This window comes from Parathielavia appendiculata (genome assembly GCF_033297405.1).
Source record: "Parathielavia appendiculata strain CBS 731.68 unplaced genomic scaffold N657scaffold_4, whole genome shotgun sequence".
NCBI lineage: Eukaryota > Fungi > Ascomycota > Sordariomycetes > Sordariales > Chaetomiaceae > Parathielavia > Parathielavia appendiculata.
In genome coordinates this window covers 470865-494351 of record NW_026944223.1, presented here as the reverse complement: position 1 = coordinate 494351, position 23487 = coordinate 470865, and the positions used below count along the sequence as shown (strand labels likewise).

At 56.9% G+C, this 23487-nt stretch overlaps 9 protein-coding genes across 9 annotated transcripts; 4 read left to right on the top strand and 5 right to left on the bottom strand.

Moving 5' to 3' along the window:
• Nucleotides 1–1961: 1961 nt before the first annotated feature.
• Nucleotides 1962–2970, bottom strand: N657DRAFT_336336 (uncharacterized protein). Its single transcript, XM_062786882.1, has one exon. It carries the CDS (start codon nt 2850–2852, stop codon nt 2298–2300), a length of 555 nt encoding a protein of 184 aa, XP_062648631.1. The 5' UTR covers nt 2853–2970; the 3' UTR covers nt 1962–2297.
• A 213-nt stretch (nt 2971–3183) lies between these two features.
• N657DRAFT_655058 (Pal1-domain-containing protein) lies at nt 3184–4670 on the top strand (the record flags this gene model as incomplete). Its single annotated transcript, XM_062794556.1, has 3 exons — nt 3184–3228; nt 3324–3786; nt 3841–4670. 3 exons carry the CDS (start codon nt 3184–3186, stop codon nt 4668–4670), a joined length of 1338 nt encoding a protein of 445 aa, XP_062648630.1.
• Nucleotides 4671–5296: 626 nt separating this feature from the next.
• Nucleotides 5297–7335, bottom strand: N657DRAFT_336213 (uncharacterized protein). The gene is made up of 2 exons (XM_062786879.1): nt 5792–7335; nt 5297–5725 (listed from the first exon to the last, which is right to left on the bottom strand). The coding sequence occupies exons 1-2, from the start codon at nt 7235–7237 to the stop codon at nt 5642–5644; spliced, it is 1530 nt and encodes a 509-aa protein (XP_062648629.1). The 5' UTR covers nt 7238–7335; the 3' UTR covers nt 5297–5641.
• A 183-nt stretch (nt 7336–7518) lies between these two features.
• N657DRAFT_336265 (uncharacterized protein) lies at nt 7519–9320 on the top strand. Its single transcript, XM_062786881.1, has 2 exons — nt 7519–7947; nt 8025–9320. The coding sequence occupies exons 1-2, from the start codon at nt 7723–7725 to the stop codon at nt 9252–9254; spliced, it is 1455 nt and encodes a 484-aa protein (XP_062648628.1). The 5' UTR covers nt 7519–7722; the 3' UTR covers nt 9255–9320.
• A 40-nt stretch (nt 9321–9360) lies between these two features.
• N657DRAFT_336489 (Fasciclin-domain-containing protein) lies at nt 9361–11328 on the bottom strand. The gene has a single exon (XM_062786883.1). It carries the CDS (start codon nt 10940–10942, stop codon nt 9467–9469), a length of 1476 nt encoding a protein of 491 aa, XP_062648627.1. The 5' UTR covers nt 10943–11328; the 3' UTR covers nt 9361–9466.
• A 1121-nt stretch (nt 11329–12449) lies between these two features.
• On the top strand, nt 12450–15077 carry N657DRAFT_336227 (uncharacterized protein). The gene is made up of 3 exons (XM_062786880.1): nt 12450–12588; nt 12694–14644; nt 14697–15077. The coding sequence occupies exons 2-3, from the start codon at nt 12768–12770 to the stop codon at nt 14980–14982; spliced, it is 2163 nt and encodes a 720-aa protein (XP_062648626.1). The 5' UTR covers nt 12450–12588; nt 12694–12767; the 3' UTR covers nt 14983–15077.
• Nucleotides 15078–15440: 363 nt separating this feature from the next.
• N657DRAFT_643613 (uncharacterized protein) lies at nt 15441–16629 on the bottom strand. Its single transcript, XM_062792589.1, has 2 exons — nt 16368–16629; nt 15441–16286 (listed from the first exon to the last, which is right to left on the bottom strand). The coding sequence occupies exons 1-2, from the start codon at nt 16563–16565 to the stop codon at nt 15726–15728; spliced, it is 759 nt and encodes a 252-aa protein (XP_062648625.1). The 5' UTR covers nt 16566–16629; the 3' UTR covers nt 15441–15725.
• A 637-nt stretch (nt 16630–17266) lies between these two features.
• N657DRAFT_593569 (HSP70-domain-containing protein) lies at nt 17267–19393 on the top strand. Its single transcript, XM_062789943.1, has 2 exons — nt 17267–17502; nt 17571–19393. Exons 1-2 carry the CDS (start codon nt 17367–17369, stop codon nt 19172–19174), a joined length of 1740 nt encoding a protein of 579 aa, XP_062648624.1. The 5' UTR covers nt 17267–17366; the 3' UTR covers nt 19175–19393.
• A 1398-nt stretch (nt 19394–20791) lies between these two features.
• Nucleotides 20792–22917, bottom strand: N657DRAFT_643611 (uncharacterized protein). Its single transcript, XM_062792588.1, has 3 exons — nt 22556–22917; nt 22465–22488; nt 20792–22394 (listed from the first exon to the last, which is right to left on the bottom strand). The coding sequence occupies exons 1-3, from the start codon at nt 22589–22591 to the stop codon at nt 20931–20933; spliced, it is 1524 nt and encodes a 507-aa protein (XP_062648623.1). The 5' UTR covers nt 22592–22917; the 3' UTR covers nt 20792–20930.
• Nucleotides 22918–23487: the final 570 nt, after the last annotated feature.

Below are 23487 nucleotides of genomic sequence, written 5' to 3'. Positions count from 1 at the left end.
ACTCCGTACATGGAGATCCTACCACCAAGCCGGCAACGAACCGGGCAAGTGCAGTGCCTCATACGCCTCATTCAACCTGTTGTTCCCTCAGAGCCATCAAACTTCTTTCTTTATATGCACTTGCGCCCCCGAGTCCCGAGGAAGAAGGGAAAGTCTATACCAAAGCATCTTGTGCAACTTGCCTAGTCCATCATGTCAATGGCCGCAGCCGCCAGTGTTCGTTTCGAGCTCGGATCAGGCCAACCAGCCCGGCGGACTTAGTGATCACCGTCGTGGCCGCTGACCCGGGGTCGCCCCTTGCCGGTAGGAGAGCCGGCGGCTTACACAACTCGATCGGTGCCAAGGAAGGTTATCTCCCGCCTTCGGACAGATACCTCCCTTCGTAAGAGCGCCCGGACATGCTGCGTCCGACCCCTCGGTCCATGTCAGCAGGTCACGGGGCCTGCTGTCGTTGCTTGTGTATCCTGTAGGAGCTGCAGGGTAGGACGGCGGCCTGACGTGTTACTTGCTTTGCTTTATTGCTGGCAATGGCAAAACGCGGTGTCTCGGTTAGCAGGAACATACCGGTTTGTTGAGTAGTCCATCTGCTTGCTAGTTCACACTTGTCCTTGAGCAAGGTGTCGGGGATAATTAGGTACGGGAGAACAACGCGGATCAGGGCTTCCTCGTTGTCTCTTGCAAGACAAGGCCTCAGGACAAGAGAACTGCCTACAGTTTAAAAATTTTGTAGCTTGCTTGACCCCTTTTTCTAGACCCCAAGAGCTGGTAGCTCAGCCGGGATGAAGTTCAATAATATAAAAAGTTTATTACCCCACCTCCTCTGTAAAACCCAAGGAGCGGGGCAGTGTGATACCCGTTACACGTCCCGTGGTTGTCGGCGTGGGTTGGAGGGAAGGGTTAGCTTCGAATCGTAACTGTTGCTTTGCATTCTCCGGATCAACTGCCTCTAGCTTATAGCTCCTGACATGAGGGGGACTTTTAAGTTCTCATCTGTACGGAGTACAATGATATAGCTTTGTAGACGCTTATTTCCATGCCGCAGGTACAGGGACGGTACCCTGGCCTTGCCTATCTCGTCAGCACTACCTGTTCTCGGTAGTGCTCTTTGTTCGGAGATGGAGATCTCCATGACCCGCCGTGGTCACTGGCTGCCGCTTGAGGGAGCGGTTGTATTTCGCCCCTTCTACACGTGTACATGATTCAACGAAATCATAACGAGTTTCTCTTGAGAGAAAACATCGTTGGAGCCTGGTGAGAGCGGCTCGCGCTACAGATCATCGGATATCAACGATTTCCCCTCTCAAACGTTCTCACACATGGAGCTGGTTGGTGTTTGGAGATTGGCCATCATCAAATTGATGAAAGGAGAAATGGCTTTTGTTCAAAAGGCTTGGAGCTGTTCCTAAACGGGCAAGGAGGGGCATCTGGCCACACGGAACGAGAAGGCATATTGGCGACGTATGCAGGGACCATCATCTTCCCATCACTGCTTCGAATTTTTATCGGTATCTTGTCCTCGGGAGCACCAGTCGCGCGCGAACTGTGTTATGTGCTCTCCATTCTGGAACAAAGTTCCCTGTGTGCTCTGGCTTCCAATCCATTGTCATCACGAGTTGCCTACCTGATCTGTTGATCGCTGCGGCGCTTGCGACGTCTGTTTCATCCCTTCAACAAGCCGGGAAGTCCCCGCCCAGTGTCCACACCGCTACCTTAGGTGCGTCGGGCCCCGAACTCCACCGATCCGCAAGTACCAGTCGAGGAATTCAGGGTCCAAAAGCTGGAGCTGCTCGCAACGGTCACATCCTTACTGTCTCCGGCGGTTCAGGAATGCCAGTCACACGGACACGTCCCCAAGGCCCGTCAGGCACGCTTTCACCTTGGTCTGAACCGCGGCAACGGGTGCCAATCCCGCTGACCCTCCAGATACGATAGATAGTCTTGCGCCAAACTTTTAAACCCCAACGTGTTGGGGATCGCTCAACTTTCTTCCTCCCGCAACAACAAACAGCCTGCGGGATCGAGCTGGACGCCCAGATCCCCAACAAGGCGCTCGGCCTTGACAGGACGGACGAACTCTCCCGCTGGAAATCGACGGTCGAGACTCGACCTCCGTCGCCATCCAAGATTTAGAAACCACGTCAGTCGATTATTCCGACAATCAGCGCCAGCCGTCGACAAGAACAAGCTCACTGAGCCACCGAGCGGTACTCCGTACCGGTCTCGAATTAGCTTCAGGGGCAAGCTCATTGTCCGTCCCATCTCGACCCCACCCCGCTGCGCCGAAGGTGCTGGGACAGTTATACCTTGTCTTTCGACAGCGCAACTCCGAGTTCTTTGAGCCGAACCGCATTTTTGAATCGCAAAGAAGACGACTCATCACATTTGAGACAGCCCCACGAGACTGGGAGTGACCCGCTGTCTGAAGAAAGCCTCCTTATTCCCCACTGGTATGACGCCAGCCCTGGCCGAAGGGATTCAATCCAAGACATTTTGACACGGTAGCACAGGTTGGTTCTCCAAAGAACGCATCGACCCGAAGTCGACACGCAAACGGCCCACCGAATACCGGAACCGCCAGCCTTCAGACCCTCTCTTCTTCGTGCCCGCCATGGCGGATTCACAGCCAGGGCAGCAAGGTATGCACTGCCCTTCATCCGTTTGGTGACCTGTTGAGCGATCTGCCAAATGCGTGCCCTGCTACGGTGTCTCCAATGGCGGGCGCTCGCAAGCAGAGGGGAGCAGATCGTCGCAGGCGTGCCTGGTTGGCCACATCCCGCTTCCCAGTTTTCGCTTTCATGGGGCCGCTTTGGCGCCTGGGCATGTCCATCTGGTTTGCTCTGACCATTGAGCATGTTGTGTCATGGAACGGAGATTGCTGTTTCAATGTCCCTCTCATCGTCGTCATCGCATGCATCGTGCCGCGGACCCCTCCTGTTTTCGTGCCTGAATTGATTGCTGACCTGCTGGGTTATCAACCATTTAGGCCAGCAATCTACTGGGTTGCTATTGAACCTTCCCTCCAACAATCCTTTCCGCAATCGCGGCGCCGTATCGCCCACCACTGCGCCCCCGGCTTCTCCCTTTGACGACCCCCCTCCGCGACCAGTTTCGCGCAACCCTTTTCTCGACCCCGCCATCACGAACAGGTCCAGTCTCTCGAATCTTCGCTCCGCTTCCGAAACCATGTCGCTCGAGAAGAGGCCGTCGCTCACGGCCGAAGAAATATTCGTATGACCTTCCAGAAATGACGACGGCATAGACACCCGCCTGTGTCTCGTCGCCTGCTTCACAACCCAACAAAACTGACCAAGAAGCGTGTGCAGGGTTCTCTGACGCTGGAAGACAAGCCCACCGCATCGGGCCCGCCGCCACGGCCAGATGGTGCCAAACCTCCAGCCCCCCCAGGGGGCCGTCGTGGGCCACCTCCTCCTCCCCGTGACGGTGCACCGCCGCCCAATCGAAGGGGCCCGCCGCCAAATCACCGCCCAACTCGATCGCAGGAAGAGGCACTTCGCGCCCGGAGAAGGCAGGAGAATGGCGACCGCGCTGGTCCACTTGACCCGTCCCGGTCCCCGCAGCGGCGCATGGAGAGACGGCCACGCAGGAACTCGGAGTCATCCATAATGGACGCCGACAAAACTATGACTGAGGAGGAGAAAAAGCAGCGCGAACTAAGGCGCCGCGAGCGCGAGCGTCGGCATCGTGAGAACAGGGATAAGAAACCAGTCAGCCGAAAGATCGACATCATCGACCAGCTCGATGCCACGAGCATCTATGGGGTCGGAAGTGGGTGTCTCGTCCTCATTCTTTTCACGGGTCCCAGGCTGACGTTGTTAACAGTGTTCCACCATGATGGACCCTTCGACGCTCTCAATCCCCACCGGAACAGGCAAGGCAGCCGTCGTGCGCCGATGCAAGCTTTCCCGGAGGGCTCGCTGAACAACACGATTGGCGGCGCTGGGCCGCTGAACGCTCGGCCTGACCATGCCACGTTCCTGGGACAGCAAGACGACGAGGCATTCAAGGAGTGGTCAAAGGGTGGAAAGGACGGGTCGGAATACTCGTCATCAAAGAAGGATGTGCCCGTGTTCGATCCCCTCGGCCGCGGGAGCGTCCTGCACGGCGACCAGTCGCTTGGTTTGGGCACATCGACCTTCTTGGAAGGAACACCGGCAGCAAGGACGGCTATTCAAAAGCGCGAAGAGGAGCGGGCTGCTGAAGTGATGAACGAGGGTCTCCAACGGAAGAAGTCGCTGGCTCACCGGATCCGCAACATCAACCGCGGAGGGCGCGACTTCCAGCCCTCTGGGCGGTTGACCAACCCTGACGGAGTGTACGGCGCCCGCCGGTCCCCGGGCCAGAGCGGACCGGCCTCAGCATCGCTGTCGGAACGTAACCCTTTCTTCAGCGAGTTCGGGTCCGGCAAGGGCGAGGACGACTCCACGGTTCGTAGGACAGATACGAACGCAAGCAAGGGGTCGCCTACCAGTCCTAAAGGCGGACCTGGTCTCGAGCGCAGGTCGACGACTGATGCTACGGGAGGCGAAGATGCGCAGCCGAAGGCCAGCGGCATCCTGGGCCGCATGAAGAGTCTGAAGGGAAGACGCCAGCGCCCGGCTCCCCCTGGCAGCGATGCAGATGCCGGGCCCCCTCCTGGAACGGCGGTCTAAAGATCTGTCGGGCAAATTTGAGCGTGGATCATGAAGATTTGGTCGAATTCAGTCTCATCCTACCCGAGCTTCTATAGCCGCCTATCCTCCGGTCATTGCTAATCTTCCGACGCCGACTTACCATCATCACAGGCTCTCCTTGCTTTCGAGGCCATCCACCCCAGCTTCACAGATGAATAGTTGTGCAGGCGCAGACCGGTCCCGGAGCTGACGAATTCCTTCTCGTCTCGGTCACCCTGACGCTGTCTCCGATGGGACCGGTTATTTCTATCTAAAGGCATTTACCGCTATTCTGATGTTCGGGCGATCGACACCGTCCTTTAATAACATTGTTACACATCGAGTTGTGGTTTTTCTGTTTCTCTTCTCTTGTTCTCTGCAGTTGTTGCGCGCGAGCTGAAACTTCCCCAGATAGCAAAGCATAGTGATAGTTTTGCTTCGCCTTGGCTGACAAGACTGTGGATGGGAGACTCGGATGGAATGCTGGTGTCGTCGTGGTCTTTGTCTTGTCAAGGGCGCATTTGAAATGTACATAGTCGTTTTCTTTCTCCCCGATTGCTTGATGAGGGTGGGGACTTTTCTGCCTGGAAGGAATGGGTTTTCGGACTAAATGGGTTTTTCTTCCCTTCTGCCCTGCCAGGTGGTCTGTCCCTGGTTGTCAGCTAGCTCTGGGCAGTGGTGGTTTTGACTAGCAGATTGAATTGAGTATTGTTGTAATGCATGAAGTCGTGTCTTTTGGTTGCATTGTCTTCTGAGTTTCAGGGGCTAGGGGGAAATCTTGTAGCTAATGAGCAGCGATAACGTAGGAGTGCCATAAGGTATAAGTGAAGGTGAGAGCTTCAAGTGTTAAGAGCAATTGTATTTGTAGAAGGACGGAGTACCACCAGCAGGATTCCCAACGCCACCTGACCCCTGTAGACACGCCATGTTGTCTATAATAAAAGTAAAATCTGGTAGATATCCTTTCAAACCTACCACTTTATTTGGCCATACGAATTCGCCAAATGGAAGTTGGTTGAGCCGCCAGCAATGTTGTTCATGACTTGCATATTTGTCTGGCTAGCGTGTCAGTGTCTCATCATCACACCGCTCAAAACACCTGTCAGCAACCTGTTACTTACTACATGTGACGACGTCAACATATTCGAATACCAACTAAGTGGCATCTGAAAGCTCGGCCGTGCCGACTGTGTCGGCGGCGCGACAACCCCACCACTGCCCGCTGTCGCTGTTGCTGTCGGCGATTTCGAGTTCCTGTTCACCTCCCCCAACAACCTCATAACCGGCACCTCCCCATACTGCACATAATGGTCCGTGACCGCCTTGTTCGCCCGCTCAGCCTGTCCTTCATTCTCCTCAATAATTTCCCGCTGTCTCTGCAACAGCTGTTCGCGGAGTTCATAATTCATCGTGGTCGCAGGCTCTGTCTCTAACCTTGCAAAAACCTCGTCCTGTTGCAGCGCCTGGCTTCTCGCCTTCCACGACAGGCTACAGGCATGGCAGCCCTGGTCCTTGAGAACGCGCAGGATGGTCAAGGCCCGCTCCAGCACCGCGCGGTCATTCTCGTTCAGCGACGACGATGGATCAAGGGACGACTCGATGCGCGACAGCTCGAGCATGATGGCCTCGTAGGGCGGCGTGTTGACTTGTTCTGTCGTGTTGTAGTAGTTGGACAACCTGGATGCCAGGTCCCACTTCCGCACCGTGCGCTGCGAATGGAACGTCCTCTTGGCCGCCATTTCGGACGATTCCTTCCACTCGTCCCATTTACGTGCAGCGTCCCAGTCGTTGTGGCTATAGCACGCTGTTGCGTTGGCGGTGGCTTCGAGCGAGATCTTGAGGTCGTCCATCGTGAGCAGGTCCTGGTGGACTTCTTCGGCTCGACGCTCGACGGAAAGCAAGAGGTCGAGGACGTCGCCGAGCTCCAGGTTGGGCGTAAGGAAGTGGTAGCCGGCTGGGCCAATGACGGCGGATATTTCGGCGAAGGAATGAAGTCTTTGTTGGAGGGATTCGAGCTCGCTGACCAGTGTTTGTAGAGCTGCCCTCTTGGGGTGGTAGACCTCGGTCATCCACGAGTTGAAGTCGGCCACGCTTGCGATGTAGCGAGACTCATGCATCGGCGTGGGCTGGCTGAGTAACCGGTCTGCATCTACGTAGAAGCCGGCGAGACGTGGGTTCTCTCGAGGAAGACGCATTTGGACTTGAGGTGGGACTAGCTTTGCTAAGGCGGCGGTAGTGCCGCCGGCCTCAGCAGGAGCAGCCGGATTGGGACCGGGAGCAGGAGGATGATGAGTGCCATAGTACCCTTGTGCCGCTCCACCGACAGCTTCTTGATGCTGTTGATGGGCTGTGCTACTGGTGGTCTGATTGTCGTAATTGTAGTACCCTGGTGGGCCGATAGGAATGATGTATGACATGGGAGCAGTCTGCAGGGCGGTCTTTGTATGCACAACTTGAATTTGGGAGAAAAACGGGATGGGGTTCGATTTGAAGAGCAAGCCGACCACAAGACAAGAAAAGGGAAAGCACGACTGACCTCTTATAAAACTCCGAGTCAGATAAGTCATCAGGTCACTCACGCACAACTTGCCTACCTAAGTAAGTCGCAGCAGAGGCCCACATCTCACACAGCCACACATTCAGGTTGAGAAAGAGTGGAGGTCTGACGATACAGTAATGTTGTTGTTTCTGCCTGAGGTATCAGCGCCAACATGAATAACTAAGGCATTGTTCGAACTGAACGACAGGCTCATCGATTTCCATAACAGTCAAATGAGAAACACCAAGACATATCAGAACTTACATCAAGGTGGCGCGATCGTCCAACCAAAAATAACAGGGGCTTTAGCGACTTGACGCCTCGAAACGACGAAGACAGCAGAGAAGCAAATGAGATGGATTGGAGACAGTGTCCTGTTAGCCATTTCATTTGTCTGCGCCAAACGGGTTCATCCACCATTCACTCTGTCGAATGTGATAACCTGTCACCTCCGTCCATGCCGATATTTTCAGCCTATGAATAACGTTTTCGTGATATATCATAGACGAAACCATGGACGCGCCTGCTCCTCTGTCACAGGCGACCTCCCACTTCCCAGTCCAGCCCCTCCCAGCATCGCTGTTGGTCGACCTGGAGCTGGACCGCAGGGAGAAACTCCTCCGGAAGGGGAATTTGATGACGGGTTGCGGAGAGCTGGATGATTATGTCTTGCTGGGAGGGATGGAGCGCGGGTCTGTCGTCGGCGTGAGCGCTGAGGAGGAGGAGATCGGGTTGTTGGTGGGTTTCATATTCACAATATTCCCCTTGCCTCAATCTCAGAATACAGGACGTTTTATTGACAGTTGAGAATCAAGATCTGCTTCCAGGCTGTGGCGCATTTGTTGGCTACCGATTCGTCGGCAAGGGCCATGGTTGTGACCACGCTGCCGGCGAGCATGCTGCTGCCCAAGTTGCGGAAGGCTCTTGTCGGCCAGCTGTCCACTCCCCGAGACGGACTGCAGGAATTCCACAGGAAGGTCCAGGGATGTCTGGAAAGAACCTCGGTTGCTCGAATCTTTGACTTTGAAGGGCTGTGGGAGGTCCTTGGAGAGCTAGAGGCGGCCGTCTCTGTGACGGACAGTCGCACGCCAGCAGACGATCAGGAAGCGAAGGCAGGGCAGAAGAAGCCAGAGGACGCGACGCCAGAAGGATGCCACGAGGATCAAAAGGCGCAAAGAACCGAAGTCCTGGACAGCGAGGATGAAGGCGGCTTCTCTTCTCCAGAATCGTCTCCCGCGCAGACGCCGCCACTGCAACCCGAACCAAAGCCAAGTACTACCATGCCAGTCCCACCAGCAACCCAACTTCCTCCTCTCCCGGACCTGATCCTCATCACCCACACCTCCACTCTCCTTAAGACGCTTTTCGCCGGCCGCGACAAGGGAGCAGCACACAGCACGATACTCCTCCTCTCTTCCCATCTGCAGTCCCTTACCCGATCTCCATCCCACGGCGGCCCGCTCATCATGTTCCTCAACTCGACAACAACAACAACAACCACCTCGCCTTCTCCCTCCTCTGCACACGTTACTGCCGACAACAACGGCCTTACCGCAGCAGTACCGTCGACAACAACCGACAGACAAACCGGGCACATCGAACCGACCCTCCGCTCGATATTCAACATCCCACCCGCGCCGACGGTGGCCGGACAACAACGACAACAACAACAACAACAACAACAACAACAACAACAACAACAACAACAACAACAGCACCCGAGCCACACCTTGACGTCCACCGCCTGGCGCAACAAGCCTTCCTTCGGGTTGGTGTTTTCCCAGATGCTGGATCTGCACCTGCTCTGCACCCGCGTGCCGAGGACGAGGGCGGATGACGCTGCTTTGATGGCGAGTTGTCGCGGGGCGGTGGTGGGGGCCGAGGTTCCGTATGTTTGGGTCGTGGAGGTGTTGTTGGATGAAATTGGGGTGTACGAGCAGTCCGATGCAAGGAGGAGGGAATGGGGGAAAAGAAGGTGCAGGGAGCAGAGGTGGGGTGCGGTTGATGTTGATGGGGAGGGAAGGGTTGTTGATGCGGTGTTGTAAGGGGTGACACGAAAGGGACATCCCGTTGTTGGGAGGAATGGTGCTGTCTTTGATCTAGATGTCAGAGGGCCGGGAATACGGTAAAAGGAACTGACTGGAATTGATCATGAAAAGATAGCTTGCATAGCCTGCTAAAAATGAGCGTACGTACAGAATATCCAACTCGCCAACAAACCAAACTCACAACGTGCTTACGACTGCTTCATCGCTAACTACAGATCTCCCATATCCTCCCGTCCAGCGGACGTTTCCTCCACATACGGCTCCAACCGTCTCATCAACTCCTCAACACTCACCTCCTCCTCATCCCCTTCCCCAACTCCATTCCCGCCACGATGCTCGCAAGGCGGAATCAATACCCTCGACACCACATGCACAACCCCATCGTCCGCAACCCCATCCTTGACTACAACCGGCACGAAGCCGTTGACCACGATCGACACGAACCGCTTCCACCTCTGAACATCAACACTAATCGGCTTCCCATCCAACAGACTCGTCAAGTCCACATGCCAGTAGCTACCCCGCCTCCGACCACCCTCCAACCCATCCAGCTCCACCACCACCTCCTCCTCCCCCTTTCCATTGCCACCACCAGTATAATATGCATCCGAATACAGCGTCTCATTAACAGCAACATGATACTTGAGCAAGCCCTTGAGATATTTCCTGCCCCTCTCCGAGAACAAAAACGCATTTGCCCTTGGGCCCAACCTCGCCCAGGCTAGGTTCGACGGCGCGAACAGCGTCGCGCCACCGCTCCTCTCCAACTCGCCCAATTCATTGCCCAGACCCGTCGTCTGGAGCGCCAGGGCGAGGGTGCTGAACTGGGAGGGGAGCAGGCGGATGATGGTTGTCTGTGAGGGCGGGGGAATGAGGAGGGAGTCGAGCGCGTGGATGAGGCCGTTCTTGGCGATGAAGTCGCCGGTGATCAGGCGGGCGTGGAAGTTGAGGCGGGTTATAGGGAGGAAGGGGACTGTGGACACCCGGATGCGTTGGGGATGGTGGTGGTGATGCTTTGAGGAGGCGGAGGTGCTGAGGGCGGAGGGGTGGAGGGAGGATGGGAGGGTGTTGCTTGAGCGGACGCGGTGCAGGGGGTAGAGACCTGGGGTGATGTGGTATTTTAGGAGGTCGAGGATGAATTCTTTGGAGGGTTTGTGATCGTCGTCGTCGTCGTCATTGTCGGTGTCGTCGTCACCGCCGCGGTGGCCGTGACGGTGCGGATTATGTCTGAAGGCGCGGTCCGTGGGAATGAAGAGTGTGTAGTTGTGCTCGGTGTCCTGGAGTAAATGCTTGATATCATCGTGCTCTTCGACCAGCTTGGCGAATTTGGTCGTGTGCTCGCTTTCTTTGATCAACTCATAGATGGTCTTTTCCGGGTCGCCGTGTCCGTGATGTCCGTGGCGACCATGTCCGCCATGAGGCGGGCGAGGGTGAGGACCTTCCTTCTCACCGTCAATCATGGCAACCAATCCATCGAGATTGCTACCCTGGATGCTCTTGGACATGCGGTCTTGAATTGAAGAGAAGAGCCTATCGGCGTTGGGAATGGTATCCCACCATGCCTGGACGGCATTGTGTTCCGTAAACTTGTCATGGATGTCGAAGAGGGAAACTTGCTGTTGTTCAATGCCAGGGACAACGAGAGCGGCAGCAGTAGCCGCGAAAAAGATTATGTTCTGCCTCATGATCTTTGTACACAGGCACGCGGTCGATTATGAGGATCGTAAATTGATATTGCCCAAGCCAGATCACGCTGAGACAGCGAGCTTCTGTCTCCTGAAGGCTATCGGAGTCGACCAACATTAGCTACCTAAATGTTTGCGGAGGAGGGCCGGAACACGCGGCCTCCATCTCCCCCAGGCAGCGTCATCATCGACCGAGTCTGACCACTGATTGGTCGTCAACCCCGCGATTGCACCAGACTTGCCGGCGCGGTTGTTGGTAACTCTTACACACTAGATGGGTTGGAGCGTCAGGATAATTACTAGGCTGAAGTGCGTCATCATATCCTCATCGGTGGCATCTCCCCGCCAGAGTCCACTGACAAAGGGAGGCCGGAATATATTGGCAGCCGACCTCCGTCGAATGTCGGATGTTCGGAAGTTGGGAACACATGATTGAGGCAACGGCTGGATTGGGTTGCCCTGAGTCGGCTTCCAGTTGCCGATCACAGCCACTGTGATAGTGCCACACGATGTGCAGAGTGTCCCAGATCGGTTTCCAGACCTGCCGTTTTGGGGCCGACGGCGCAGACAACGGCGAGCTCGTGTTATTTAAACAGGGCCGCAACTCTCTGCGAGTTTGTTGGGTCCATGGAGGAAAGGGAGATGAACCATGTCTGTTGATCGAGGTTGCTGGCATCGTTACGATGCAGTGTACCTGTGTCTCGAGTGTGCGAATGTGAGACGACGGTTGGAACAAGCCAGGCTAGCACATTAGGCCGGCGCTTGTAGCCACGATGCTGGAACGGCGCGGGGGAGGTAAGCCCAGCCGCCGGTGCCCGAGAACGGCATCAGATGGGTCAGCCCGGATTGTGGACCTCCCGGGGAATGGGCCATCCCGAACTCTAATGGTCGACTCGATCTCGTCCCAGTCTGGCATGGTAATGGCCTCCGCGGGAGGGAATCGGAGCAACCTAAAGATGGATGGCCAATACCATCCTGTTCGTGAAAACAACCTGGAACTGAAGCCGGCTTGTGGTCGATAGCGGTCGCAGAGGAGAAACCAACAAACAGGCACAGGACTAGCTCCTGGTTCTGAAATGAATTGGGTGGACTTTTGAGGGAACCAACCGTTTAAAGGTCAAAATGGGGAGATCCAACCTGCCGCTCAACCCCACCTTTGCTCCATTTTGGGGAGGCAACCAACTAGGCCAATCGAGACCCGGACCCTTGCCATCAGCCAGCGCAGAGCTCGCAATTCCCACCACCAAACCAGAGGACCTACATGTTTCACGCAGTAAGGCTGATGGCTTTTGACAATTGGCAATACACCTTAACATACGGTCGTCGCTGTTGCCTCAGATCTCGATTATCACGAGCCGTCGGCCCAGGCTGCAATCAACCTGCTTGAAAAATCTCCCGGAGCTTCTCTTACTGTTTGTCCCATCCGTCTCACTCTCATCTCACCACTGCCGATTCGCGATGAGCCCATCAGCAATTGGCGTCGACTGTTTTTCCTAGCACCGGCTCGAGGCACTAGTGCCCTTGCTCACAGTCGCCGGCTCTTCTACAATTCTTTTGGTTTTCCCTTTCGCAGAGAACCGGGTTTTTCGCTCACAGTCACCGTCCCTCGGGCCCTCAGTCGAGCGAATACACAGCCAAGCAATTAGGTGCTGGCACAGCCTCTTCCGCACCCACAACCCTCCCCAGACACCCCATCACACCGTGGCTGAGAGCCCTCCCCTGTCTAACCTCACCAGAATCGCGATTGATAGCTCTCGATTTCCCAACGCGACAGAAACCTGCTCCCTCCGTCTTGCATCAAGTGTGTGTTGTGAGCTCGATATTGATGCTCCAGCCCACCGCAGCAGCTCCGGCTGTGAGGCCGCTCGCTCGGTCCATGCTCGTCCCCAGATCCAGTCCGCTCTCACCTGGAGCCATCGCTGGGGCTGTGATCGGGTCAGTCGTCGGCGCCCTCCTCATCGCCTTCTGCGTCTTCCCTTTCATCGTCCGCGCCAGGCGTCGACGGCTCGCCCGCCATGACGATCCCGGCCTGGCCGAGATGGGGCAGGGCCCCGGAGGCCCCATCTTCCCGCCCCAAGAGGACTTAGACGAAGCGTTGTACAAAAGATCCTCGGGGTCCGGCCCCGAGACTGCCACTACCCACGACGTTCCGCAGACGACAAACTGTGATCCAGAGCCCCAGTCCGCCCTACCGGAAGGCGTTACTGTCCAGCACGGCCTGCCGTCACCCGTCTCGTCCCCTGCGTCGCCGATTGATACGACTGCTCACGGCCACGGTCCGTCAGCTTCGCCGCAGACAGCTGCTGCTCCCGCCCGGTCATCCGCCGAGGCCCCATCAACCTCGTTGCAAGGATCCAAGGGCACTGTCGGCCGCGAAAACACGCGCGAGCTCAGTTTTAGTGACTCGTATGAGCCACCAAGCCGTGAGCTCACCAACATCACATCGGCTGGCATAACGGAAGAGCCAGAATCCTTCGATCGTCCCTCGGCCTCCCCCGAACACGGCAACTTCCCTCATCTCAGAGGGTCTCTGCGCAGCTTACTTCACGGTCGCCGCTCTTCCCAGCACCGTCGAGATAGCCGACGCTCTACCCTAGGCGGCAGTGACGGGGCGCGTTCGCCGTCCGTCACCACCAACGAGCCTCTTTCACAAGCCCAACCCCCACCGTCTGGCCTCGAGATTGATACAGAAACCCTTGGCTTGGCTTGGGATTACTATCACGACCCTAACCTGGGCCTTGAACTCTCTGAAACGTATCCGCAATCCACGCAAACCCATACCTCTGCGACCACCGCGCCGGCCACATATGCTCCAACTTCAACCGGCCAAGTTCCCGTGACTGGATTTGGATACGCCCCGACGACGAGAGCTGTCACGCAGGAACCGGACGTCATCTCGCCCGACAGTGACACGACACTCACGCCCGGCACTTTCAGCAGAAAAAATACCTTCCTCCAGGACAAAAGGTTCTCCGGACCGCTCCAGCGCACCGACAGCCTGCCCCCTCCAACCATCGTGGCAGACATTCCCAGCCCCCCTCTGCTCCAATATAACATTGGCCCGAGTGGTAATCCCATGGAGATGATGAAGCCGACGAACCCAGCCGAAAACGCATGGATGTTAGAGCACGAGATGCGCATGATTCAGAACTTCCCACCGCTACCTGCGCCCGAACCCTCCCTGCCTTCGTCAATGATTGTGGACGCAGTGTCGCGCCCTGCGCCGGACAACCAACCGAAGCCGCAGTTCGCTGCTCAGTACCAACCCTCGTACCAGTCTCCATATCAGTCGCCTCCCATGGCCCCGTCGGACATTGGCATGCATCTTCATGAGGAGCCGATGGAATACTATAATTTTAACGTCCTGACGACCCCAGACTACAATACGCCGCCGCCCTCCACAGGGCCGTCGACCCAGAACACCCCTGACACTCGATTGACGCCTTACACTGCGTCTCCGTCCCCGCCAGCAGAGGCCGAGGCGAGTATCAATGGCCACTTGACGGCTTCCCCTGGTTTGTCAGCAGGTCCCTCGCCGTCAGTGGGCCTCTCGCCGTCACCAGGCTTGTCATCAGCTCCATCACCCGGCCGTTCCCCTGGCCCCTCGCAAGGCCGGTCGCCTGGTCGATCTCCGGCGCGGCCGCCAGGCGGGTTCGTCTGTGAGGTATGCGGCGCCGTCAAGAGCTCATACCACCAATTCAAGTAAGCAGAACGCTTCTTTGATGGCCTGGTGCAAAACTGACAAGCATTGCAGCCACCACCGACGGTACCACGAACGGCCTTGGCCGTGCAAGCAGTGTGATCGGAGCTTTGGCACAATAACACACCTAAAGCGCCACGTCAACGACAAGCACCACAAGACGCGCAAGTTCTATTGCACTCAGCCGGGGTGCGACTATTCGAGGCAAGGCACCAAATCCTTCCCCAGGAAGGACAACTGGAAGCGGCACATGTTGAAGAAGCACTCCATCGACCCCCAGAACATGACCGACGAGGATGATTTGGGGGATTTTGCGATGGACGAAGGTGACCTGCCCTAGCGCCGAATGTTAGGGCTAGCTAGCAATGCTGCGGCTCATATTGGCTCCGTCGACGGTGCTGAGCGAGCAGCATGAGCACCCCAGGCCATTCGGATCGCAGAACGTCGCGTCACTGAGACTGGGAACGTTTGCCGCGCAGGAGGGTCTCAACTAGACCAGGCCGGATCGTGAATCGCCGATCGATTATTGCATGCGCCAGGCCTCACGGAAGGTCAAGGTGGATCCAGTGCAGTCCCGGGTGTTGGTATTCCTAGCGGACTCTCAGTGCTCTAGAGGCAGTTGGAGGTTCCACCGGTGGGAAAACGAGGGGGGGCCTACTTGGAGGGCCTGCATTCATGGAATTCGTGTTATATTTTTATGCTGTTTATCTGGAGCTGTGAGGTCAGCTTCTTGGTCTCTGCGTCGCAGGATTGGGGAAAGCCGTCTTGGGCAATACCATGGCTTGTGAAACCCCCCCCCCCCCCTCAAATTCATGTTCGGTTTGTTTCCATGCTGTGTTTGCGGACGAACACGATGCCCGGTGCCGCTGCTCCGTCTGGGAGGCATTTGTATGGAATCGACTAGTACGCCGCATAGTGAGGCACGCCTGTCGGGCAACGAACAGCAACCCACTTTCCATGCTGTTCTCTCTCGACCAGCCTATCTTGCTCTCCCGTCCCCACACACAGTCTTATGTCGCAGAAACGGCGCATGAAAAGCCCCAGCCTGAGACTACTATCCACACGATCCCGTGCCCGACTCAATCAGTCCCTCCACCTCATTTCCCTCACCAGCTTCTTCACCAACCTCCTCTGCCTTTCCATCCCCAACCGACTTCGGTCTGTCTCCTGCAGCGCCCGCCCAACAATCACCACCGTCTTTGGGTTATCACTGCCCACCCACACCCTCCCGTTCCGCCCCACGGCCGTCTCAAACGCCAACCCGCCTCCTTCCTCGCCTCCCAACATATCTAGCACGCCCACCCCGCCGTCCTCGACGGCTCGCGCCATGAGAAGCCGTCGCGCGAAGCCGAGCGACACGTCAAAGACGCAGCCGGGGCCTGTAATGGGGCCCAGTCCGTCGGCTTTTCCCGTCGAGGCGTGAACGCATTCGAGTTCCGGGTCCATGTGCGCGTTGGCGAGGCTCACGCGCGCGTAGACTAGCTGGCCCGGGGAAAGGATGGGGCGGGTTTTCTTGGTGGCGGATTCGAAGGCTAGGTGCGGGAGGGTGGCGGGCGCGGTGTAGGGTGCGAGGGAGCAGAGGTAGAAGTCGGTTGTAGAGCGGAGGATTTGGGCGAGGATTATGTCGCCTTGGGAGGGGATGTACTGGAGAGGGAAAGGGGGTTGGTTAGTTTGGTTGTGAATTGGAAGAACGCGGGATGAGTGGAAGGGGCGGAAGCGGCTTACGTGGGTAGAGTTGTACTCTATCGACATAAAGTTCTTGACTGGGTTGGTTATGAGCTGGCCGGCGACTGTTGGCACGATGTCGGAGGGCGGGATGTGTCGCAGCCCTGGCCCCAGGCGGAGAGGGTTTTTGGGGTGCGACGGAATAAGGGAGGGGTCGATTGTCTCGCCCGGGAGGACGAATAGCCTGTCGTTTGACATGGTAATTGATTTGGTGGTTGGCGGTTTGGCGGTGGGAGGATGTCGTGATGTTCTTTGAAGGATGGGTGCTTCTTCAGAAGCTGATTGCGCTAGGGCTTTTAGTTTCCGCAGCCTTGTTGCGGCTGGCACCCTTGGTGGGGCACCTGCAAGGGTGGGTGCTTCGAACGTCGTGACAGGATTGTAACTTACAGATTGTACGGTTCATCATTGTGCAAGCACGCGGGGCTGGAACTTGTACCTTAATTACGTTAAAGCGAATGTCTGTGCAGATATAAACTGCTTGCGCCAGACTCAACGGATAATTATGCACGCTCTGTCTCATTGTAGCGCTTAGTCTTGCCGCACTACGGTCATGGATGCAGTTCGCAGAGAGTACAAGATTGTGACAGTACTGGGCGAGCAAATGTGCCGCCGACATGAATACAGGTCACAGTATTCCACAGAGCACCGTCTTGTCGCACTCATAAGAGCGACTGCTAGACAAGGATAAGCACCTGCTTGATTGGCCATCCTCATGACAGCCTCATGCCTTCCGGCCAGTTGGTTAAGCAAACAGTGGTTTAGCCTTGTCTAGCAGTCGCTCTTATGGGTGGAAAAAGACGGTAGTCCGTACGTGCTCGCATGGAAATTATTACAGGCGGGGCATTTCAGCCCAAGTAACAGGGGTGAAGGCCAGCAGAATTAAATTTTTGGAAACCATCCATAAAACCCCCACCATAACTTTTCAGTCAGTCTTGAAGGTCCTGTCCGATCACCTAGCGCTCTGCCTCCGAAGCACCCAGATACTGAAACCAAGCAACAATGGCGGACAACGGGGTCAAGTCCGGCCCTGAGCCAAGCGAGCGCACCACGATTGGTATTACGTTCGGCAATTCCAACAGCTCCATCGCCCACCTGGTCGACGACAAGGCGGAGGTCATTGCAAACGAGGATGGAGGTAAGCGAGGCTTGACATGATACCGATGATGCCGGCCCGATTGAATACTGATTCGCTCTCTACTCCAGACCGCCAGATCCCCACGATCCTCTCGTACGTCGATGGCGACGAATACTACGGCCAGCAGGCCAAGAATTTCCTTGTCAGGAACCCCAAGAACACAGTCGCCTACTTCCGCGACTTCCTAGGGAAAGAGTTCAAGTCGATCGATCCTACCCACAACCACGCGTCTGCCCACCCGCAAGAGTCTGGCGAGACGGTAGCGTTTACAATCCAGGACAAGGAGGGCGAGGATGCGGCCCCGTCAACACTGTCCGTCTCCGAGGTCGCCACCCGCTACCTCCGCCGCCTGGTGGGTTCGGCTTCCGAGTACCTCGGCAAGAAGGTCACGTCGGCCGTCATCACCGTTCCCACAAACTTCACCGACAAGCAAAAAGCCGCCCTGATCGCTGCAGCGGCTGCCGCCGACCTCGAGGTGCTGCAGCTCATCAGCGAACCGGTCGCCGCGGTGCTCGCCTATGATGGGCGCGCAGAGACCAAGATCGAGGACAAGATTGTCGTCGTGGCGGATTTAGGCGGCACGCGGTCCGATGTCACTGTGCTTGCCAGCCGCGGCGGCATGTACACGATCCTGGCGACGGCGCACGACTACGAATTTGCTGGTTTTGCCTTGGACAAGGTGCTTATGGATCACTTTGCCAAGGAGTTCATGAAGAAGAACTCTGGGGCGAGCGACCCGCGCGAGAACGCCAGGAGCCTGGCCAAGTTGAGGCTCGAGGCCGAGGCGACCAAGAGGGCCCTCAGCTTGGGCACCAACGCGAGCTTCAGCGTCGAGAGTCTGGCAGACGGCCTCGACTTTGCCAGCACCATCAACCGCCTGCGCTACGAGACGATCGCCAGGACCGTCTTTGAGGGCCTCAACCGCCTGGTCGGGTCGGCCGTCAAGAAGGCTGGCCTCGACGTTCTGGACGTGGACGAGGTGATTCTGTCCGGCGGCACCTCGCACACGCCCCGCATTGCTGCCAACCTGCGCTACCTGTTCCCCCAGAACACGAGGATATTGGCGCCCTCGACCGAGCCGACGGCTATCAACCCCTCGGAGCTCCAGGCCCGCGGCGCCGCGCTGCAGGCCAGTTTGATTCAGGACTACGAGGCTGAGGACATCGACCAGTCGACCCACGCCGCCGTCACAACAGTACCGCATGTCACCAACGCCATCGGCGTCATTTCGCTCAACGAGGCTGGCGAGGAGACGTTTGCTCCTATCGTTCCGCCCGAGACGGCTGTGCCTGCGCGGCGAACGGTGCACCTGTCTGCGCCCAACGGCGGCGACGTTCTGGTTAAGGTTGTCGAGGGCAACACGCATATTAAGGTGACCAAGCCCGAGCCCAAGGCCAAGGAGAACGGCGATTCCAAGGCGGCCAAGGTCGAGGATGCCGACGATAGCGACGAGGACGACAGCGACTTCGACGACGACGAGGAGGAGGAGGAGGAGAAGCGGGAAAAGGTCTGGAAGATTGGGTCCACCCTCGCAGAGGCGGCCGTCAAGGACGTCAAGAAGGGCGGCAAGGTCGAGGTCTCGATTACGGTGAATTCGGATCTGTCGATTATCGTAACAGCGCGGGAGGTTGGCGGCAAGGGCGGCGTTCGTGGGACATTGACGAGTGCTTAGGAGGCACTTTCTAGGCGAACACATGGCGGCGGCAGGTTGGCACATAGACTGTGATGAAAGCGCACTGCGGGCCCCCCGTTCACTTTGCAAGACTGAGGCGCGCGGGTCGTGGTGGGTCCGTGGTTTTGGCTGGGTAATCCGCTTTCTGTGATAGATCTGCTCTACATAGACTGATTCTTGCAGTCAATATCATCGTCATTCCGCATCCCGCTTCCTGCGATGTGTGGGATGCGTGACTGAATGCACTTGGCGCGAGAGCCTCCCGTCACTGCCAGCCCTCCTTTTGATGGGCTATGCTGAAAGAGGAATGCGTGTATAGACAATAAGCTGATGTCTCTTGCTTTGTCGAGGGGGCAAGGCGCCACGCGAGCGACGAACTCGGTCACATCTGCGAGCTTTATCAGGACACGATACTCGACCTAGCCCTCGCCGCTGATCGTAATGATCCTGCCCTGGTTGACCAGCTAGCCCTGAACGGTCCGCTGTGCTTGCGTTCGTACTTCATTTCAGTGACGCTGTGAAGTTCAGGTTCCATTATGTCTTGCAAAGTGGTCAGGGCTTTGTCGAAATGGAAGTGAAGAATGATGAGGTAGAACGCGGAGGAAGTTGGGATGAGTTGCGCGTCCCAAACTTGCACCTGAGGCTCGACGAGTGAGGGTCAATGGGAGGGATAGGCGGCTGATGGTACTTGCGAAGTTGTGGGATGAAACTTCCTCGGCAATGGTAGGATGATGAACTGATGAAGCGACTCATGGTCGGGATGTCGGGCCAGAGAGCGCTTTGAGGCGGGTCGCGCGGTCGGATGGTAAGGTTGGTGCGAACCATGACCGGGTCTCGTCGCGCAGTTTCGGCTTAAACAACAGAGCGAGAGGTGACAGCCCTCTCGGTAAAGGGACGTTCTTAGTGCGAGCATCGCGGTTGCAGTGCTGAGGGGGAAAATTTTCTGTTCTTGTGGAAAGGGACTTTGCGACGGGACAAGTGCAAAACGTCGGACTTGGTTGGAGAGGTCATGAAAACGGAAGAAGTGCCGGTGCGGTCGTAATAAAAAGATGCGAGCTAGGAGATTTCGAGGAGAAAACATGTCGAATCCGCTCCCTGCGATCCGAGTAACGGGCAGAGGTGAAAGGGCGAGTGAAAGGCAAGTACGGATTCATACGGGAGTCTCAACGACGGCGGCCAACACTCGGACTTGCCCAGTTTCAGCGGCTGTGGACTGAGCTTGAAGCAGTCATGCCGAGAGGGCAGATGCTCCCGTTCAGCACATTTTATTGCTGCATGTTGCCTACTGTGGACCAAAGTCAACAAAGACCCTAGGCCGCCGCGCGAGGGCTAAGCCAACAGGTATAGGTATTCAAGCGAAGCTAGGTTCTATGGGCATGCGCTCGTTACTGTAAGACGAGCAAGCTTGTCTGACAGCAGCGGGAGAGGATAGAGCGGGCTCAGGCCAGCTAAGGGGCGGTGTTCTTTAATGTCCGGAGGCGAGGAATTTGAGACATGACAAAGATGCCGCTGACGCTTCAGGAGGAGCGCGTCAGAGGTCATATAAAGGATGACCCAGACCGGGCCTTTGGGGCACGAGCAGCCACCTCATAACGAGACTTGATATCGGAAGCAGGTTGACCGCCAAGCGATGACATATCATATTCACATCAAGATAACTGACCATTTCAACGCAACCATCGACCTTGAACGCCGAGCTGACCTCACAGTCACCTGTCTCACATGTCTCCTCGCTAACCAGGCACCACATGCCCGCCTACAGCCGAGTCCCCGGAATAGTCCAAGCAACCAGATCATCCCTCACCTCAAACTCATCCACCTCCCTCGCCCGCTTGAGCCCCTCCCTCCCCCTATTCCGCTCGCTACCTGTACCCAGCGTCGTTGCCAGGCTAACCAGACTCGAACTGCGACTCCGCAGCCCGCCGCCGTCATGGGTAATCTTGCTCTCCTCGCGGCGATGCTGGTGGAACGACGGGAACGGTTCCCGAAGCAGCGACCCACTGCCGGAAATCCCAATGCCGCGGCTGGACTCGCGGTCTAGGTCCCGGTCCCGGTCGCGGTCGCCGCCCAACACGGTGGCCGTGCTCCGGTCGCTTGCGACGCTCTGGTCTCGCAGGTGGTGGAGGTGGCGCCGCAGACGGGCCAGGTCGCGCGGCCGGAGGGTGCCCATCATGTCGCCGTTATTGTTCTCTTCGTCGTCCGAGACGGAGCCGCCGCTATCTTCTCGTCGTAGGTTCCTACTTCTAGTGTGGTGCTGCTGCGGAGAAGTGTCGTCGTCTGGTCCTACCTGGGCGCCCTTTTTCCCGTGGGAGGCTACTGCTGTTGTGTGGTGCTTTAATTGTCCTCGCGCGTGGCCGGCTTTTGACGACGACGGCGGCACCGCGAAGCCCTCGCCCCCGGCAAAGATGTCTTCGATGCACTGGTCGGCCGGCAATTCGCCAGGCTGGCTTGCCCAGCTCGCGGCCAGGGCGCGGCGGTACATGTCTTGGAGCTCAAACATATCGCGCGACTTGCCGCTGAACGAGGAGGGCACGTGGCCGGCGCCGGTTGCGCCGGGGTCGACGGGCTCGAACGCGGCGTCACCTGCTACGAAGCCGGCGATGCCGCCGAACACGGGGGCCGACTTTGGTGGAGGCGCGTTGTAGTTGTGCTCCCCCTCAACTTGAACCATCAGGATGCTGATCTTGAGTGTCGAGTTGATCTTACTGTCCTGCATGAGATACCGCCGGACGACGCCATCCTGGACGATGTCACTTGTCGGGCGGTCCTCGTCGCGGGAAGTGCGAGGGCTCGATTCGGCTGCCGCGGGCACGATGTTGCTCAGCGAGCTGCGCTTGCGGTGGTGGCCCGACTTTTGGACGGGCGAGCTAAGCGCGTCCTTGATGGAGTTGACGGTGCTCCCATGGCGCAGCACTGCTTCGCTTTCCTCGACATACTCGCTGAGATTGAGACGGATGGTGCCCAGCGTAATCTTTTCGTCTCGCCCGCCGGCACTGAACTCCTGCACAACCTCAAACTCGATGGGGCACTCGACCAGGTTGTTGTTGCGGTCGATACCGATGCGCACGGGTATGACCTTGGAGTAGTTGTACTCAACTCGGTGATTGAGAATTGGGCATTTTGATGTCCGCCCTCGGTGCTCCCCATGTATGCTGTGTGGGAGGTGCCATTTGATCATGGACATGCCCGAGACAAGTGGCACATTGTTGAGGTCCGAAATCTGTGTATGCGTTAGCAATGTGATCCAGGGAGGATGATCTCATGGAGCATGTATTGCTTTCATTACTTTCCTTGAGATGTACATCAAATTTGGGCTGCAGGAAGGAACGGTATGTCAGTCATTGGCCTTGGGGGTGGGTATGTGAACAGTGATAGTCCAACCTTCCGAGCCTTGTTTACTATGGGCAGAAATCGCATATTAGCACAGGGTCGTGGTCCCAGAGGAAGAATATCGGCTCAGGCAGGCGGGTCTACGCGGCGAAGTGCTCTGTGAGGCGTGATGTGTTCAAACCGAGCGGCCAGGGCCATTGGTAGGCACAAAGTCGGTCAGTGCGAGAAGACTAACAAGAGAAGAAAGAGTACATTTCATGTGGTTGTCGACATAACTAAGATGGAATGAAGGAACGGGCGGCAGAGGTGTAAGTAACAAGGAGGACTGGTAGGGCGGAGATAAAGTAACGAGTTGGCTCGCCGGGCTTACTGAGCGATGCCATGCTTATCTGACTGGCACGATTTAGTCTCGGATGAGACAACGCTTATTATTCCCCAACCCGCAAGCAGGACCGAATCCGGGATGACCGGCTGTTTCCTTTTCTTTCCAGTTCTCGAGAACGGGGGAAGCTGACGTCGACTTGCCAAGAACCGTTTCTGACCATTCCAGACAAAGCCACCGTTATGTTCCTGCAGGGCAGCGCGAGAGTGGGTGGCCTTCTAGCGACGCGTTGTACCGAACATGCACACTCGAGTTGAAAGCTTGTCTATATCAGTCCATCAAGACGGGCATTTAGGATTGGTGTGTGCCACCCAGGCCAGGGGAGATTTCTGGAGCCATCCGCCGGGCCCACGCAGAAACGTCTTGCGGGGGGGATGGACTGCGGGGAGGTGGCAGTGGTTCGCTGAGAACGCGACGCCCTGCTCTCACTTCCAGAGAGGCAGTTAACCAAACCTGGTATTCGATCGCCATATAGTAAGTAGATGAGTCGGGATTCGATTTCTCTTTTTGCCAGGGCCCCTCAATTTCAATCCTTTGGCAATGGGCACTTGAACCGCTTTTCGGTGACTTTGTTGGTAACCCAAAAAAGTGCCTAGGACGG

Excerpts from the sequence above, each read along its gene's own strand:
- N657DRAFT_336336 (XM_062786882.1), bottom strand. The coding sequence starts at position 2,852 with ATGCTCAATGGTCAGAGCAAACCAGATGGACATGCCCAGGCGCCAAAG.
- N657DRAFT_336213 (XM_062786879.1), bottom strand. The coding sequence starts at position 7,237 with ATGACTTATCTGACTCGGAGTTTTATAAGAGGTCAGTCGTGCTTTCCC. Across the intron at positions 5,726-5,791 it reads TGTTGACGTCGTCACATGTA|ACAAATATGCAAGTCATGAA; the intron begins GTAAGTAACAGG and ends CACGCTAGCCAG.
- N657DRAFT_336265 (XM_062786881.1), top strand. The coding sequence starts at position 7,723 with ATGGACGCGCCTGCTCCTCTGTCACAGGCGACCTCCCACTTCCCAGTC. Across the intron at positions 7,948-8,024 it reads AGGAGGAGATCGGGTTGTTG|ATCTGCTTCCAGGCTGTGGC; the intron begins GTGGGTTTCATA and ends TTGAGAATCAAG.
- N657DRAFT_336489 (XM_062786883.1), bottom strand. The coding sequence starts at position 10,942 with ATGAGGCAGAACATAATCTTTTTCGCGGCTACTGCTGCCGCTCTCGTT.
- N657DRAFT_336227 (XM_062786880.1), top strand. The coding sequence starts at position 12,768 with ATGCTCCAGCCCACCGCAGCAGCTCCGGCTGTGAGGCCGCTCGCTCGG. Across the intron at positions 14,645-14,696 it reads AGCTCATACCACCAATTCAA|CCACCACCGACGGTACCACG; the intron begins GTAAGCAGAACG and ends CAAGCATTGCAG.
- N657DRAFT_643613 (XM_062792589.1), bottom strand. The coding sequence starts at position 16,565 with ATGTCAAACGACAGGCTATTCGTCCTCCCGGGCGAGACAATCGACCCC. Across the intron at positions 16,287-16,367 it reads TAGAGTACAACTCTACCCAC|TACATCCCCTCCCAAGGCGA; the intron begins GTAAGCCGCTTC and ends TTCCCTCTCCAG.
- N657DRAFT_593569 (XM_062789943.1), top strand. The coding sequence starts at position 17,367 with ATGGCGGACAACGGGGTCAAGTCCGGCCCTGAGCCAAGCGAGCGCACC. Across the intron at positions 17,503-17,570 it reads CATTGCAAACGAGGATGGAG|ACCGCCAGATCCCCACGATC; the intron begins GTAAGCGAGGCT and ends TCTCTACTCCAG.
- N657DRAFT_643611 (XM_062792588.1), bottom strand. The coding sequence starts at position 22,591 with ATGCGATTTCTGCCCATAGTAAACAAGGCTCGGAAG. Across the intron at positions 22,489-22,555 it reads TAGTAAACAAGGCTCGGAAG|CCCAAATTTGATGTACATCT; the intron begins GTTGGACTATCA and ends TCCTTCCTGCAG. Across the intron at positions 22,395-22,464 it reads AATTTGATGTACATCTCAAG|ATTTCGGACCTCAACAATGT; the intron begins GAAAGTAATGAA and ends ACGCATACACAG.